This window comes from Bufo bufo, chromosome 8 (assembly GCF_905171765.1).
Source record: "Bufo bufo chromosome 8, aBufBuf1.1, whole genome shotgun sequence".
Classification (NCBI taxonomy): domain Eukaryota; kingdom Metazoa; phylum Chordata; class Amphibia; order Anura; family Bufonidae; genus Bufo; species Bufo bufo.
The window spans coordinates 139041-155151 of record NC_053396.1 but is presented as its reverse complement, the minus strand read 5'-3'; the positions used below and the strand labels follow the sequence as shown (position 1 = coordinate 155151).

General features: G+C 51.1%; 2 protein-coding genes, 1 long non-coding RNA gene and 5 other non-coding genes across 16 annotated transcripts; 6 read left to right on the top strand and 2 right to left on the bottom strand.

The window, feature by feature from the left end:
• Positions 1–877: 877 nt before the first annotated feature.
• MED22 (mediator complex subunit 22) lies at positions 878–7138 on the bottom strand. 6 transcript variants are annotated; one of them, XM_040405253.1, is made up of 6 exons: positions 7059–7138; positions 6396–6529; positions 6220–6300; positions 3821–4029; positions 1144–1227; positions 878–1099 (listed from the first exon to the last, which is right to left on the bottom strand). In XM_040405253.1, exons 2-6 carry the CDS (start codon positions 6516–6518, stop codon positions 1021–1023), a joined length of 576 nt encoding a protein of 191 aa, XP_040261187.1. In that variant the 5' UTR covers positions 6519–6529; positions 7059–7138; the 3' UTR covers positions 878–1020. The 6 variants fall into 6 exon arrangements, with proteins under 6 accessions (XP_040261187.1, XP_040261186.1, XP_040261189.1 ...); XM_040405252.1 differs by lacking the exons at positions 878–1099; positions 1144–1227 and adding exons at positions 1234–1526; positions 1687–1849; XM_040405255.1 differs by lacking the exons at positions 878–1099; positions 1144–1227 and adding exons at positions 1234–1526; positions 1687–1849 and having other exon boundaries at positions 6396–6530; positions 7041–7121.
• LOC120977344 lies at positions 4047–6209 on the bottom strand. 3 transcript variants are annotated; one of them, XR_005773877.1, is made up of 3 exons: positions 5848–6209; positions 5428–5650; positions 4047–4454 (listed from the first exon to the last, which is right to left on the bottom strand). It is a non-coding gene; the product is annotated as an uncharacterized LOC120977344 (long non-coding RNA). The 3 variants fall into 3 exon arrangements; XR_005773879.1 differs by lacking the exon at positions 4047–4454 and adding an exon at positions 4530–4808; XR_005773878.1 differs by lacking the exon at positions 4047–4454 and adding an exon at positions 5191–5291.
• Positions 7139–7290: 152 nt separating the features above from the next.
• On the top strand, positions 7291–12048 carry RPL7A (ribosomal protein L7a). Of its 2 annotated transcripts, XM_040405251.1 has the most exons (8): positions 7291–7413; positions 8044–8164; positions 8245–8394; positions 8784–8924; positions 9105–9184; positions 9472–9602; positions 9788–9857; positions 11887–12048. In XM_040405251.1, the coding sequence occupies exons 1-8, from the start codon at positions 7411–7413 to the stop codon at positions 11989–11991; spliced, it is 801 nt and encodes a 266-aa protein (XP_040261185.1). In that variant the 5' UTR covers positions 7291–7410; the 3' UTR covers positions 11992–12048. The 2 variants fall into 2 exon arrangements, with proteins under 2 accessions (XP_040261185.1, XP_040261184.1); XM_040405250.1 differs by lacking the exon at positions 7291–7413 and having other exon boundaries at positions 8017–8164.
• On the top strand, positions 7889–7957 carry LOC120978318. The gene has a single exon (XR_005774068.1). It is a non-coding gene; the product is annotated as a small nucleolar RNA SNORD24 (small nucleolar RNA).
• LOC120978319 lies at positions 8647–8716 on the top strand. The gene has a single exon (XR_005774069.1). It is a non-coding gene; the product is annotated as a small nucleolar RNA SNORD24 (small nucleolar RNA).
• On the top strand, positions 8967–9043 carry LOC120978315. Its single transcript, XR_005774065.1, has one exon. It is a non-coding gene; the product is annotated as a small nucleolar RNA SNORD36 (small nucleolar RNA).
• LOC120978316 lies at positions 9335–9408 on the top strand. The gene has a single exon (XR_005774066.1). It is a non-coding gene; the product is annotated as a small nucleolar RNA SNORD36 (small nucleolar RNA).
• On the top strand, positions 9644–9715 carry LOC120978317. Its single transcript, XR_005774067.1, has one exon. It is a non-coding gene; the product is annotated as a small nucleolar RNA SNORD36 (small nucleolar RNA).
• Positions 12049–16111: the final 4063 nt, after the last annotated feature.

Genomic DNA, 16111 nt, shown 5'->3' with positions numbered 1-16111 from the left:
TTCTGAAAATAGCTAAGCAAGTGTGCATGCTGGGAGTCGTAGTTTCACCACAGCTGGAGCGCCGAAGGTTGCTGATCCCTGTTCTAGAAGAAGAGCTCAATGGACTGGTGACGAAGTAGCCTAGTCCTCAATTAGACTAGCCAGGGCAGCTTCTTTTCCTTCCTGGATATTGATGCTCTAACCTCAATAATATCTGATTGTGGAGGCCCCCACCCCAGGGGCCACAGTGGAAATGCTGCAACCTCTTCCTCGATTTTTGTGACATCACATCCATTGATTGCATGGATTTTGTGCAACTGTAATAAACAGCACCCATGAAGGTAGCATCCAAAGGCTGCGGCGGTCTCACGCGGCTGATCAGGAGTCGGATCCCCACTGTCCTGAGCACTATATCAGTTTTCTCCTGACAACCCTAGCCAAGAAGATCTTAGACTCCTTTAAGTGTCCCTCATCATCAGAAGGCCCTGCATGTACTCCCCTCCTGCTGATACACAGCTGTCATTGTAAAAAGCAGAGCTGCAGTATAAAGTATAACTAAAAACATCTGCCTACAGGTTTCTGCAAGCTTATGAATGAAACAAATCTGCTGTGTGTGAACTCCCATCTATCCATAACTGTATTTGACTCACTTCCTAAGGACATGAAGTAAACGATGTGAGAAAAGCCAGGTGACTCCAATGTCCGCATTAACATAGCGGTATGACAAGCTGTCATTGGGGGATGGGCGGCGGTCACGTATGAAGTGCACAGTCACGATCTGTACCCATCAGCCAAATGCATCGCCGAAGGGCTGAGTAGAAGGACTGCTTTGCGGAGCGGCCGGGCTCACCCCGTACAGCAGCTGCCCATCAGGGGGCGTGACAGAACAGGACTATGCTGAAATAACAAGAACTTTTATTTAGGTTTACAGGACAAATGGAAGCCGCAGCCAAGGGTCACATGACCACAGCATTCAGGGAAAGGCCGAGCTGTGTACAATACAGCATGCTGGAAGGTCTTCTTGTCGGACACTGCCTGCAATCATGGCGAGAGGTCGGACCGTGTGGATCGTACTACGGCCTTAGGGGGCGCCAGCCAGCAAATGGCAGTAGTCTCATTCCATCATGCTGGGCCTTTAAAGACACCTCATTTTCAACAGTTTTCACTTTACAGCTTTCAGTTCCAGAGTTCTTCTTTACAGCGAATCTGTCAGAGAGCTGCTCTGATGTCTCACTCTCCAGCCCTAATCTATAAAAAAAAAATATGGCGGGCTCCACTCAAAAACAAGACCCGGTGCTCCCTGATGGGGTGGTGACCCAATATCATCAAGGTTAGTAGCGTGGTATTCCATCCTTCAATATGCACACATAACAGCCAAGGTTCACGGCCTGTTCAGCGTGGGATGGCGTCCTGCAGACCTTATCTGTCCTTTCCCGACACCTCAAACACTCATCGCTAAAGTATCAGTCTAAAAGAAAGCTATAATGAGCCATCACAGCAGCTCTCTGAAGGACTCACTGTGCAATAATCTGCAGAGGCGTTGAAAGCTGTAGAGGAAAAAAAATATATTTTTTTTTATAAAGACAACTTGAAAAAAAATTACAGCCCAAAATGAGTAAAATGCAATAACAAAAAAAAATGCTGACTAGGGGTCTATGTACAAGGAGCAGAGCCTCAGGCTTCTCAGCTGTGTTCTGACAGGCTTACTCCATGTCCGTTCACATGTGGAGATCCATGGATCTGACTGTGGATGAAACTGTTCTCGGATGTTGCCGACATCATCATGGTGGAAGGATCCTGAGGCGAGGAGCCAAGACTGTCTCTAGTCCAGTAGGCTTCGCACAGCGGGAGGTCGCTCGGCTCACACACACTGCAGCGTACAACACAACAGGTAAAGCAGAAGACAGCATCCGGGCAGCAAGAAAAAAGCGAGAGAAAAGCGAGACAGAAGCAAAGCGTTAAGAACACAGCAGCAGCAAATCAAAGTACAAACTACACACATGATGATCAGCTACAGTCTGGACTATACAGAACCTCCCTTGGGAACCACAGCTGCCATCCTAAAGCTACACTAGGAAAAGTCTGCACCCATTACACAAGAGAAGAAGTGACATGAAGACACAAGACAACAATCAGCAGGCAGGATGCCAAAGCTATAATCAGAGTGCTGACTGCATGAAGACCCCAGAGCAGCCGTGCAAGCTCTAACCCCTTCAGATGGACATAAGCAGCTCATGGTTGGTCTACAGGAGGAATGAAGAGCCCAACAGCAGCTCATGGTTAGTCTACAGGAGGAATGAAGAGCCCAACAGCAGCTCGTGATGGTTAGTCTACAGGAGGAATGAAGAGCCCAACAGCAGCTCGTGATGGTTAGTCTACAGGAGGGATGAAGAAACCATCAGCAGCTCATGGTTGCTCTATAGGAGGAATGAAGAATCCATCAGCAGCTCATGGTTGCTCTAAAGGAAAGATGAAGAAACCATCAGCAGCTCGTGATGGTTGGTCTACAGGAGAGATGAAGAAACCATCAGCAGCTCATGGTTGGTCTATAGGAGGGATGAAGAAACCATCAGCAGCTCATGGTTGGTCTATCGGAGGGATGAAGAAACCATCAGCAGCTCATGGTTGGTCTATCGGAGGGATGAAGAAACCATCAGCAGCTCATGGTTGCTCTAAAGGAAAGATGAAGAAACCATCAGCAGCTCATGGTTGGTCCATAGGAGGAATGAAGAACCCATCAGCAGCTCATGGTTTCTCTATAGGAGGAATGAAGAATGCATCAGCAGCTCATGGTTGCTCTAAAGGAAAGATGAAGAAACCATCAGCAGCTCGTGATGGTTGGTCTACAGGAGGGATGAAGAAACCATCAGCAGCTCATGGTTGGTCTACAGGAGGGATGAAGAATCCATCAGCAGCTCATGGTTGCTCTAAAGGAAAGATGAAGAAACCATCAGCAGCTCATGGTTGCTCTAAAGGAAAGATGAAGAAACCATCAGCAGCTCATGGTTGCTCTAAAGGAAAGATGAAGAAACCATCAGCAGCTCATGGTTGGTCTACAGGAGGGATGAAGAATCCATCAGCAGCTCATGGTTGCTCTAAAGGAAAGATGAAGAAACCATCAGCAGCTCATGGTTGCTCTAAAGGAAAGATGAAGAAACCATCAGCAGCTCGTGATGGTTGGTCTACAGGAGGGATGAAGAACCCTTCAGCAGCTCATGGTTGGTCTACAGGAGGGATGAAGAACCCATCAGCAGCTAATGGTTGGTCTACAGGAGAAATGAAGAACCCATCAGCAGCTAATGGTTGGTCTACAGGAGAAATGAAGAACCCATCAGCAGCTCATGGTTGCTCTATAGGAAGGATGAAGAACCCATCAGCAGCTCATGGTTGGTCTATAGGAGGGATGAAGAAACCATCAGCAGCTCATGGTTGGTCTACAGCAGGGATGAAGAACCCATCAGCAGCTCATGGTTGGTCTACAGGAGGGATGAAGAACCCATCGGCAGCTCTCCCCTTTTTGTAAACCACTTCTCACGGGTAGGATTCTGATGCCCTACACACTAGTGATCACACAGCCTGGAGGGTTCATGCACAAATCACTTTATTGATCTCATATGCATTTAGTAGCTGAGACTGAGGGGCAGACAATCCTCCAGACATTAACCCTAATGGATGTCCCATCAGCCTCTCCCAGCCAGAACAAGAGACCGTGTGTCACCACTGGCTGATCCCAAGACGGGTTGTATACCACCCAACCACGGCACAAACGTTAACCCCTGGTCTGCCAGGAGCAGCTTACAAAGGCACGGTGGTCAGCCTCCAAACACAGGCCTACTTATACCTGGAGGAGTAATATTCCTCTTCAAGTTCATAGAGATCTATGGCAATCTCGTCCCGCAATGAAATCAGCTTCTTGTCGCAGTCCTCCTGCAGGGCGCGGAGCTGCTGGTTGCGCTGGTTGATGGCTTCGTTCACAGAGGGGAAGTCATTCAGGATGAGATACTGCTTTAAATCAGACACCAGCCTCATCAGCGACTCCCCGGCTCGGACCTGGAAAAGGGCGACAAGAGAGAATCAGGCCACCTGCACACGTTTTCCAGCAGATTTTGGGGCATTGCCTCTCCTGCATTAAACGCTGCAGGCGTTCCAGGTGGATTCTGCCCGGATCTGCTCCATGTGGAGGTGATTTTAAAATCTCCTCTACTTAACTGCACTGGGGGCATGCCACCCAAAACCTGATCTGCGCTATCGTCATGGCTCGCGCAGTTCTGCAGTCACAGGCTTTCATGTGGCATATCTGAAGCGTCTTACAGAGCCCTCCGCCGCGCGGACATCACCTCAGTGTATACTGTGCGATCTGACGAGGACGCACGGCTTTACAGTGCCCTCCGCCGTGCAGACGTCACCTCACTGTATACTGTGCGATCTGACGAGGACGCACGGCTTTACAGTGCCCTCCGCCGCGCAGACGTCACCTCACTGTATACTGTGCGATCTGACGAGGACGCACGGCTTTACAGTGCCCTCCGCCGCACGGACGTCACCTCAGTGTATACTGTGCAATCTGACGAGGACGCAGGGTTTTACAGTGCCCTCCGCCGTGCAGACGTCACCTCAGTGTATACTGTGAGATCTGACGAGGACGCAGGGTTTTACAGTGCCCTCCGCCGTGCAGACGTCACCTCAGTGTATACTGTGAGATCTGACGAGGACGCAGGGTTTTACAGTGCCCTCCGTCTTGCAGACGTCACCTCACTGTATACTGTGAGATCTGAGCGGCAGACGATGCACGCAGGGTTTTACTGTGCCCTCCACCGCACAGACGTCACCTCACTGTATACTGTGCAATCTGACGAGGACGCACGGCTTTACAGTGCCCTCCGCCGCACGGACGTCACCTCAGTGTATACTGTGCAATCTGACGAGGACGCAGGGTTTTACAGTGCCCTCCGCCGTGCAGACGTCACCTCAGTGTATACTGTGAGATCTGACGAGGACGCAGGGTTTTACAGTGCCCTCCGCCGTGCAGACGTCACCTCAGTGTATACTGTGAGATCTGACGAGGACGCAGGGTTTTACAGTGCCCTCCGCCGTGCAGACGTCACCTCACTGTATACTGTGCGATCTGACGAGGACGCAGGGTTTTACAGTGCCCTCCGCCGTGCAGACGTCACCTCACTGTATACTGTGCGATCTGACGAGGACGCAGGGTTTTACAGTGCCCTCCGCCGCACAGACGTCACCTTACTGTATACTGTGCGATCTGACGAGGACGCAGGGTTTTACAGTGCCCTCCGCCGTGCAGACGTCACCTCACTGTATACTGTGCAATCTGACGAGGACGCACGGCTTTACAGTGCCCTCCGCCGCACGGACGTCACCTCAGTGTATACTGTGAGATCTGAGGACGACGCACGCAGGATTTTACAGTGCCCGCGCGGACGTCACCTCAGTCTATACTGTGAGATCTGAGCGGCAGACGACGCACGCAGGGTTTTACAGTGCCCTCCGCCGCACGGACGTCACCTCAGTGTATACTGTGCGATCTGAGGACGACGCACGCAGGGTTTTACAGTGCCCACGCGGACATCACCTCAGTGTATACTGTGAGATCTGAGCGGCAGACGACGCACGCAGGGTTTTACAGTGCCCTCCGCCGCACAGACGTCACCTCAGTGTATACTGTGCGATCTGAGGACGACGCAGGGTTTTACAGTGCCCTCCGCCGCACGGACGTCACCTCAGTGTATACTGTGCGATCTGACGAGGACACAGTGCCCTCCGCCGTGCAGACGTCACCTCACTGTATACTGTGCGATCTGACGAGGACGCACGGCTTTACAGTGCCCTCCGCCGTGCAGACGTCACCTCAGTGTATACTGTGAGATCTGAGCGGCAGACGACGCAGGGTTTTACAGTGCCCTCCGCCGCACGGACGTCACCTCAGTGTATACTGTGCGATCTGAGGACGACGCACGCAGGGTTTTACAGTGCCCTCCGCCGTACGGACGTCACCTCCGTGTATACTGTGCGATCTGAGGACGACGCACGCAGGGTTTTACAGTGCCCTCCGCTGCACGGACGTCACCTCCGTGTATACTGTGAGATCTTAGGACGACGCACGCAGGATTTGGGTTTTATATCCCAGGTAATGTTCTCTGACCCCAATGTTCGAAATCCCCACACAGACGGGTGTCAGGGACAGCGCCTGGGAAGATGGTCGCCGCCTCCGGCACTCACTATGTTAGCCGAACGGACGTGCATCTCGTAGTTGTCCTGCTCTCCTTGGGTCGAGCGGCTGACTTGATGTTCTTCTTCAATCTGAAGAAAAGAATCAGAGAAGAAAGCATTATCTGGGGTCTGAGGGTAGGTCCCTGTGTGCAGGCGACCTGGGGGGTCCGTCCCAACAGCCTCACCCTTGCACTCTTGATGATCTCGGTGAAGTTGTCCATGATGGATTTGATGTCGTCCTTCAGGCGCTTGTTGTAGGACTGCAGCAACGTCTCCTTGCTCTGGGGTAAGACTCTCTGCTGCGCCATGACATCACCTGACTGAAAGCGAAGTGAGAGCGTCATCACAAGGGATCCCTAATACCAGCCCTCCAGCTGGACAAACACGCAGGCTCCTCTGACACAGATAAACGGATCCGTTCATGACGGATGCATGCGCTTGTTATTGTAATGGATCCGTTTTTGCAAATCCTTGACGGATCCGCCTAAAACGCAAGTGTGAAAGTAGCCTGGAGGGCGTGCGTCCTGGGCGAGTACCAGACAGCGACCAGCGCTCTGCACCCTGCATACAGCTCTGCATCAAAGCATAAGAACCCCCCTACAGGAACACCACAGCAGCACCCGGGACGCACCCCAGAACCCCCCCCCCCTTCCCCAATACACACCCCAGAACCCCCCCCCCCCCCCTCCTCTCCTTCCCCAATACACACCCGGGACGCACCCCAGAACCCCTCCTGCCTCCTTCCCCAATACACACCCGGGACGCAGCACCGACCCCCTTCCCCAATACACACCCGGGACGCAGCACCGACCCCCTTCCCCAATACACACCCGGGACGGAGCACCGACCCCTCAGTCTACAGCTCCCTCTGCTCCACAGACTCTTTCCTCCTGGTCTCCCGCCCACTGCAGAATGCCGCCAGTGATTGGCTACAACAAAGTCCCTGCTACTGTGTGATTGGTCACAAGAAACGTCTATCATCTACAGGACGGCCACGTGACCATGAGGGCCGATATTTGTGAAGAGTGTAGGGTTAGTATCGGTGCGCTCTGAGCCTCCAGGGGGCGATGTTCAGAATTCACTCATATTGGATCCTCAGCCTCAAATCCCGTTTCATGACGCCAGGTGTCGCGATATTTCGGAGTTAATACAAATATTACCCACAATGCTTCCTTCTTCCTTTCTCTACCCCCGTCCACCATGGTGAGTAGCAGTCTTGGCCGCCGCTTGTAGAATCCGGCGCCATCCTCCGGCCGCGGGTCCTTCTGAGGCCGCCTGCTCTCGGGGCGAACTCCGGAGACGCTGCTGCTTGGCTCCCCGCTCCTAGTTCTCGGCTCCCTGGTCTGTAGTCCTCTGTGGACCCTCGGCTGTTGGAGCGTCTGCGCCCCGGGAATGCATCTCATCCGGCTGCTATCTGCGGGCTGAGGGCGCCGGGTGGGATGTCTGACTGGTGGGTTTTAGGTGGTAGCTCTGCGGGTCTCGGGCTCCTCGGGAGTGGTGGGAGCTCTGCTCCTCGGGAGTGGTGGGAGCTCTGCTCCTCGGGAGTGGTGGGAGCTCTGCTCCTCGGGAGTGGTGGGAGCTCTGCTCCTCGGGAGTGGTGGGAGCTCTGCTCCTCGGGAGTGGTGGGATTGTGGGGTACTTCCTTGCTGATCTGTGACTTGGGGGTCGCTGGCAGACGAGCAGATGATGACACAATATTTGCTATCTGAGTTAATGATTTGACTTTTCCACCAAGATCGCTGATGCTCGTCTGTGCCGCCCCCCGAGTCGTGTCGGATGCAGCTCATGGTTGTGGTCATGTGGTCACGTATGTTCATGTAAATGTCTCCACAGCCTAAAGGAAAGAAGGCGAAGGGGAAGAAGGTGGCTCCGGCCCCTGCCGTCGTAAAGAAGGCTGAGGTGAAGAAAGTGGTGAACCCGCTGTTTGAGAAGAGGCCAAAGAACTTTGGCATTGGTGAGTGGTGCCACCTGCAGTTGGCTGTGAGAAGAGAACCAGCTACTGTGGTCATTTTAACCCTTCTCTTCCTACTCCAGGGCAGGACATACAGCCTAAGAGGGATCTTACCCGCTTTGTTAAATGGCCACGCTACATCCGACTTCAGCGCCAGAGATCCATTCTGTACAAACGACTCAAGGTGCCTCCAGCAATCAACCAGTTCACCCAGGCTCTGGACCGGCAGACGGGTGAGCGAGCAAGGATTAATGGTGCAGTCCCCACCTTCATCGGCTAGCAGTGGTCAGGGGGTCTTCAGTACAGGATGCTGCTCTTCTGTAAGAATCTTCAGCTGCTGGGTTGATGGGAATGTAGGCGGTGATTCTCCTGGGCTCCAGTATCTGGGGCATGTGTCCAGGCTGGGGGGCTGGTGGCTTTCTGGAAGGTGCGGTGGGCCGCCTGGTTTAGGGGCCAGTAATGCTGGGGGGGGGGGGGGGGCTCTGTGCACATGATGTCTCATATTTGCTATCTGAGAAGCTGTGATTACACTCTTCCACCAAGATCTCTGATGCACAATGTCTGCGCGCCCCTCCGATCTCTCACCCTCGCCTCCCCCACTAACTGAGCTTTCTCCTGGCAGCCACCCAGCTCTTCAAACTGGCCCACAAATATCGCCCAGAGACCAAGCAAGAGAAAAAGAAAAGGCTGCTGGCCCGGGCTGAGCAGAAGGCTGCTGGCAAAGGAGACGTCCCAACAAAGAGACCCCCGGTCATCAGATCAGGTATGTGTGGGGGCCTGGGGGGGGGGGGGGATTGGCTGCAGATTGCAATGATGTATGAATTTCTTCACCTGAAGCTGATTTGTGTGGAACAAAACTTGAGCTTTTTAACCCTGAGCAATGGTGCTGTCCACGGCCGAGGTCCTGCCAGCGACGAGGAGAGCTGACCACTTTCTCTTTCAGGTGTGAACACAGTGACCACCCTAGTGGAGAACAAGAAGGCCCAGCTGGTTGTCATTTCCCATGATGTGGATCCTATTGAGGTGATGTCCTGCTCGGTGCATTGTCTGGGGGGGAGGCGGAGAGGTAAAAGTTTAGATGAATAAAGGGCTGGTTAGATTTGGGGTGTAAATGGGGGGGGGGGGTTGCTTCTGATGGTCTACTCAGACTGGGGGGAAGGGGGTGTCTGTTAATTGCTATGATGAAATCAGTTTTTTCACCTGAGACACTGTGAAGATTAAATCTGAGCTTTTTAACCCTGAGCAATTCCCAAGTCTGCTCTCAGAGACTTGTTCTGTAGGCCCAGGCCCTCATGGTGCTTGTCTTGCAGCTGGTTGTGTTCCTGCCTGCTCTGTGCCGCAAGATGGGTGTTCCCTACTGCATCGTCAAGGGCAAGGCCAGACTGGGCCGCCTTGTCCATAGGAAGACCTGCACCAGCATTGCTTTCACACAAGTAAACCCGTAAGTTCATGACCGGTTTCCACTCTGACCTTGTGGCTTCTCAGCAATGATGTCTGAATTTCTTCACCTGAACATCACCGTGTGGTTCTCAGAGCTTTTTAACCCTGAGCTGTGAAGCCTCTGCTGGCTAGTAGACCACTGGCTCCTGTCTGGACTTAGAACTGAGCCTTTTTTTCCTTCTGCAGGGAGGATAAGGGAGCTCTCTCCAAACTGGTGGAGGCCGTGAAGACCAACTACAATGACAGACACGATGAGGTAAGAGGACCACTGCTTCTACGACTTGACTTGTCCCTGAATAGGCATGCTTTTTGGAATTGGTTGAGTGTTTCTGGGTTGCACACGTCTCCCCGAGAGCCTTCACAACACCCACCACTGTATATCCTGAGGTGTCCACCAGCGACTGCACCCCAGAGTCTGTTAAAGGGAACCTGCCGCCTGCACTGTGGACATGCTGAACCCTGCAGTGCGCTGCAAGGAAGATGAGGCTCTTTCCCCCACCCTCCCTGCCTTCAGACAATGATCGTCAGGGTTCTTTCCTATGAGGAAGTCCTTGTCTGGAGGGTGGGGACAGCGAGCCTCATCGGACTAGTCTCCCTCACTGCGCCGGTATGCACTGCAGAGTGGCTGTCGGCAAGGGTGCCACAGTACAGGGATCAGGGTCCCTTTTAAAAGGGGTTTGCTTGTAGTAGAATATTGATCTCTCCTCAGGATGGGTCACTATCTGGCAGGAGTCTGACTCCCAGCAACCTTTCCGGGGCCTTTGTCACATGGGCTGTAGTACTCGCTGATACACGAAGGCCTCTTCAGCTGCTGATGGTTAGTTGTCAGACACCTGCCATCAGATATTGGTCACTGCTCCTGAGGAGAGGTCTTTAAAGGGGCTCTGCAGGTAATTTATATAGCGCCACCATATTTCGCAACGTCTTACAAAACAAGACTCCACATAACTGGCTAAAATACAACTGAAAGACTAGGAGTGAGGCCCTGCTCACAAGAGCTTAGTCTATGTACTGGATAGAGCAGCATCTGATTGGTGGGGGTCTGACACCTGGGACCCTGCAGGCCCAGTGACGTCATGACGACTATCCCTGGGCAGGGCTAAGTTTCATTCAAGTGAACACTCGCCCAGGCCAGGGATAGTAGTCGTGGCCTGCGGGGTCCTGGGTGTGTGACCCCCCCCCACTGATAATCAGTGAAGAACCCCTTTAATATTCTAGGCCTTTGCTTGTAGACTTCCACATTAAAGGGGATTTAGCCGAAAACTCGGCTCCTTTTGGGAGGAGCGATGTGTAAGGGCTCTTTCACACCTGCGTTCTTGTCTTCCGGCATAGAGTTCCGTCGTCGGGGCTCTATGCCGGAAGAATCCTGATCAGGATTATCCTAATGCATTCTGAATGGAGAGTAATCCGTTCAGGATGCATCAGGATGTCTTCAGTTCCGGAACGGAACGTTTGTTGGCCGGAGAAAATACCGCAGCATGCTGCGCTTTTTGCTCCGGCCAAAAATCCGGAACACTTGCCGCAAGGCCGGATCCGGGATCAATGCCCATTGGAAGGCATTGATCCGGATCCGGCCTTAAGCTAAACGTCGTTTCGGCGCATTGCCGGAGCCGACATTTAGCTTTTTCAGAGTGGTTACCATGGCTGCCGGGACGCTAAAGTCCTGACAGCCATGGTAAGTGTAGTGGGGAGCGGGGGAGCAGTGTACTTACCGTCCGTGCGGCTCCCCGGGCGCTCCAGAGTGACGTCAGGGCGCCCCAAGCGCATGGATCATGTGATCACGTCATCCATGCGCATGGGGCGCTCTGACGTCATTCTGGAGCGCCCCGGGAGCCGCACGGACTGTAAGTATACCTCTCCCCCGCTCCTACTATGGCAACCAGGACTTTAATAGCGTCCTGGGTGCCATAGTAACACTGAAAGCATTTGGAAGACGGTTCCGTCTTCAAATGCTTTCAGTACACTTGCGTTTTTCCGGATCCGGCAGGCACCTCCGGCAACGGAAGTGCATGCCGGATCCCAACAACGCAAGTGTGAAAGAGGCCTAAGAAAGTGAGACTCCATAGTCGGGGTGATGAGCTCTGTGGAAACCCCAGTCACTTTACAATCTGTGTGAAGCTTTGCTGTGATGCCCCAAGAAAACCATCTGGGGGGGTGTGACGCCCTTTAAGTCCCAGCCTTGTGTCTTGTAAGGAGAGGCATCGTGAACTCTGTGCTTCCTGTACCTCGTCTGCTGTTTATTGCCATTGCTTTTCTGTAACTGTTGTATTTTTTTTCCCTCACAGATCCGACGTCACTGGGGAGGAGGAATTTTGGGCCCAAAATCTGTGGCCAGAATCGCCAAGCTCGAAAAAGCAAAGGCCAAGGAACTGGCCACAAAACTGGGTTAAATGTACTGGGCGTGTCCCTTCTGTTCTGTACATAATAAAGAAAATTCCAGAAAATCACTTTAGCAAAGATGTTTATTGCGCAGGTCTGACCCGGGGGTTAATGCGGTCGCTGGAGACTAGAGCAGCTGCTGCGAGGGGATGGTGGAACTTGTCGTAAAGGGGTCATCTCACTTCAGCAGTTGGCGTTTATCATGTAGCTGCAGTAACTACCAGGTACTTACTAATGGATTGTGATTCTCCATGTTTGCTCCTCAGCTGGCTGGTTTCATTTTTCTATCACATTATGCACTGCTCATTTCCATGGTTACAACCACCCTATAATCCAGCAGTGGTGGTCGTCCTTGGACACTATAGGAAAAAGCATCGGCCTATGCACTTCCACATTCCTGGCTCTTTTTCCTATAGTGTGCACGCACGGCCACCGCTGCTAGATTGAAAGGTGGTCTTAACCATGGAAACTAGCAGTATATAATGTGATAGAAACATGACCCCAGCCAGCACAGGAGGCAACATGGAGAATCACTGCACATTAGTAAGTGCCTGGTATTAACTTCCTCTATATAACGGCCATCTGCTGAGGTGAGAGGACCCCTTTAATGTGGCTGAGCAATAGTTGGTAATGGCACCAAGTAATTCCCACCATGCAGCAGCCATGCTTTGAGGGGCTCCTGCCCGTGGCTATGGAATGTACTGCCACTCAGCCTTAGGCCTCATGCACACGACCGTTGTTTTGGTCCGCATCAGAGTCGCAGTATTTGCAGCTCGGGTGCGGACCCATTCACTTCAGTGGGGCTGCAGAAGATGCGGACAGCACTCCGTGTGCTTTCCGCATCCGTTGCTCTGTTCTGTGGTCTGCACAAAAATATAACCTGTCCTATTGTGTGTTTTGCAGACAAGGATAGGTAGTTATATTAATGGCTGTCCGCCATTCTGCAAATTAAGGAACACTGCAAAACACACCGGTCGTGTGCATGAGGCCTTACTAAAATACTGGACAGAAGCCAAGCCTTACCACCTCTTCCTGTAGGTCAGAGATCAGCAACCTTTGGCTCTCCAGCTGCTGTGAAACTACAACTCCCAGCATGCACACTTTTTTGTCTGTTATTGTAACTCGCATAGAAGTGAAAGGAGGATTCTGGGAGTTGCAGTTTCGAACAGGTGGAGGTTGCTGACCCCTGCTGTAGGTGAAAAACTTGCTTTAAAGCAATGTTATCCAACCACTGACTCTTCAGCTTTTGCAAAACTACAATTCCCTTTATCCCCTGCCGGCTATTGGGGTAGGAGCGAAAGGTTGACTTGTGCCCACAACTGTGTCTGTATTGTGGTCTGCAAACTACAGAGCCACTGACTGTACAAGTGATGAGCGAATTGGCGTGTACCAGTCCCAGGGACTGTGTCAGAAGAGAAGGAGCAGCACCATGGGGGGGATTGGGTGAAGTGAGATCAACCCCTTCAGGACACAGCTGTTTTTCCTCTTATGGACCAGGCCAAATTTTTTAAATCTGACACATCACTTTGTGGTAAAAACTTTGGAATGCTTTTACTTATTCAAACCGTTCTGAGGTTTTCTCGTGGCACATTGTACTTCATGATGGTGGGAAATTGGAGTTGATATAGTTAAAAAAAAAAATACTGAAATTCACAATTTTCAAAATTTCAATTTCTTTAACACATCTCTGGTGTCTGTATAATCATATATTGTCTGTGAATAAAGCAGTGATATGTAGATTATCTTTCTGAGCAGATCTGTGTGGTGAAGCTATAGTACATAGTGTATATGATATGTAGATGCTAGGACACCGCTCTGCCCTGTCAGTGGAGGGGGGGCGGGTGCTCAAAGGATTCAGCCCCCACCTCCTGGTGCTCTATCTGCTCATTTCGCAAAGCAAACTTCGGATTCTGAGTTTAGTTTCAAGTTTTGAAGTGGTTTCTTGGCCTTTTTACTGACATGTTTCCCCAGGAACACCCAGTCTCCTGGTTCTAATGAGCGACTCCCTTCAAGAGTATCCGGAATAGATGCAAATGCCTGTTTATGTACCTTATTTAATTGTACCTGTAGGGCCTGTACATATTGTGACAATGAACTGGGTTTCATTGCCACTACTTGTGGAAAATACAGGCCAGTACAAGGTGCAGCCCCCAAAGACTATTTAATAAGGGGATAATCCAGTTTTTCGACGCAGAATGTACCGGATTGAGAACAAGACTACATGTAAGCAGCAGTGTTGGGCGAGCATGCTCGACCATCGCGTACAGCCAAACACCGCGTGTTCTCGAGCACGATGCTTGAGTTTCTTTCCCACACGTTTGGCTGCTACGCAGCCAATAAACGTGTAGCAGTACTGGCACTCACTGTAATGCTGTAGCCATGTTGGTTACTGGCATTAGTGATTGGCTGGCTGTAACGTGTCATTCACAGATCCCCAATAAGTGCCTTCTAGTAACATAAGACACGGTGGCGCTGACAGACGTGTGCACCATGATAAAAGCGATATCTGCCACGTGGGAGCTCACATTGCCTGACACCTACATATGAAAAACAGGGAAATAATATGGCGCAGCCTTCATCCGGCAACACTGCCCCAAAGTCTTGAATAAAAAAAGTTTTGCACACTAGGGCACCATAAGTAGGTGGCACGCCTGCCACACACAGAAGGGCAATCAATCAGGTGACCCAATGTGGAAAGTAGTGCACATAACTCGCTGGGAGATGTAGTACTGGCAGCTGTCTAATATGAAGGGGCTTCTTGCTAAATGCCAGGGTAACTGGGCTCCCCAGGTGCACAAAGGCCCTTGCCCAAAATACTGTACACCCCACACTGCCTGACCTTGGTGCAGCCTGACCCTGTTGACATACTCAGACAGCACGCTCATCCGGAGCGGAGGCTCCAGCACACACACCATCTTGGTCATCCCACCCACAGTCTTACGTAAAGTGACAGCTGCTGTGTACAGCGACGCGCCCGCCCCGGACTGGGGATTATTTGTCTGACGGCCCATAGAGTTTGGGCTGAGGGCTGATGGAGGAGGGAGTTGTGGATTATGTCTGGGGATGTCCTAATATGTATGCCGTATTTATGGATGAAGGCATGGTCAGGTGATAAAACCTCCAAGTAGGGAATTTAGAATATCTGTACTCCTGGTAGAACTTGCTATTTTGGTTTTCCAGTTTATATCTGGAAGATTGAAATCTCCCATAATGATAACTTCTCCTTTCATTGTCATTTTAGCTATTTCTTCAACTAGTAGATCATCTAGTTCTTTAACTTGACCAGGTGGTCTATATATCACACCTACACGAGTTACGTTGCAGTTTGCTAACCATGCAGTAACTCGTGTAGGTGTGATACAGTCATGTGAAAAAATTAGGACACCCTTTGAAAGCATGTGGTTTTTTGTAACATTTTTAATAAATGGTTATTTCATCTCCGTTTCAACAATACAGAGAGATTAAAGTAATCCAACTAAACAAAGAAAACTGAAGAAAAGTCTTTTCAAGATCTTCTGTAAATGTCATTCTACAAAAATGCCTATTCTAACTGAGGAAAAAGATAGGACACCCTCACATGTATTCCCTCTTAAATTGGCTCAGATCTCACACAGGTATATCACACCAGGTGCACATAATTAGTAGATCGTTACTCTGCATGTTGAATGAGGCTTGCCCTATTTAAACCTCAGACATTTAGTTTGGTGTGCTCCTGACTGTTGAAGTGAGAGTGAGCACCATGGTGAGAGCAAAAGAGCTGTCAGAGGACTTCAGAAAAAAGATTGTAGCAGCCTATGAGTCTGGGAAGGGATTTAAAAAGATCTCAAAAGATTTTGAAATCAGCCATTCCACTGTCCGGAAGATAGTCTACAAGTGGAGGGCTTTCAAAACAACTGCCAACATGCCCAGGACTGGTCGCCCCAGCAAGTTCACCCCAAGAGCAGACCGCAAGATGCTAAAAGAGGTATCCAAAAACCCTAAAGTGTCATCTCGAGAACTACAGCAGGCTCTGGCTACTGTTGATGTAGAAGTACATGCCTCTACAATCAGAAAGAGACTGTACAAGTTTAACTTGCATGGGAGGTGTGCAAGGAGGAAACCTTTGCTTTCCAAGAGAAACATCGAGGCCAG

Bases quoted from the DNA above. Each gene is read 5' to 3' on its own strand.
- MED22 (XM_040405252.1), bottom strand. From the start codon at position 6,518: ATGGCGCAGCAGAGAGTCTTACCCCAGAGCAAGGAGACGTTGCTGCAG. The intron at 4,030-6,219 runs GTGAGTGCCGGA...GCCCTTTTCCAG, and splicing joins ACGTCCGTTCGGCTAACATA to GTCCGAGCCGGGGAGTCGCT. The intron at 1,527-1,686 runs GTAAGCCTGTCA...TTTCCTCTACAG, and splicing joins CACATGTGAACGGACATGGA to CTTTCAACGCCTCTGCAGAT.
- RPL7A (XM_040405250.1), top strand. From the start codon at position 8,032: ATGTCTCCACAGCCTAAAGGAAAGAAGGCGAAGGGGAAGAAGGTGGCT. The intron at 8,395-8,783 runs GTGAGCGAGCAA...TTCTCCTGGCAG, and splicing joins GGCTCTGGACCGGCAGACGG to CCACCCAGCTCTTCAAACTG. The intron at 9,858-11,886 runs GTAAGAGGACCA...TTTCCCTCACAG, and splicing joins ACAATGACAGACACGATGAG to ATCCGACGTCACTGGGGAGG.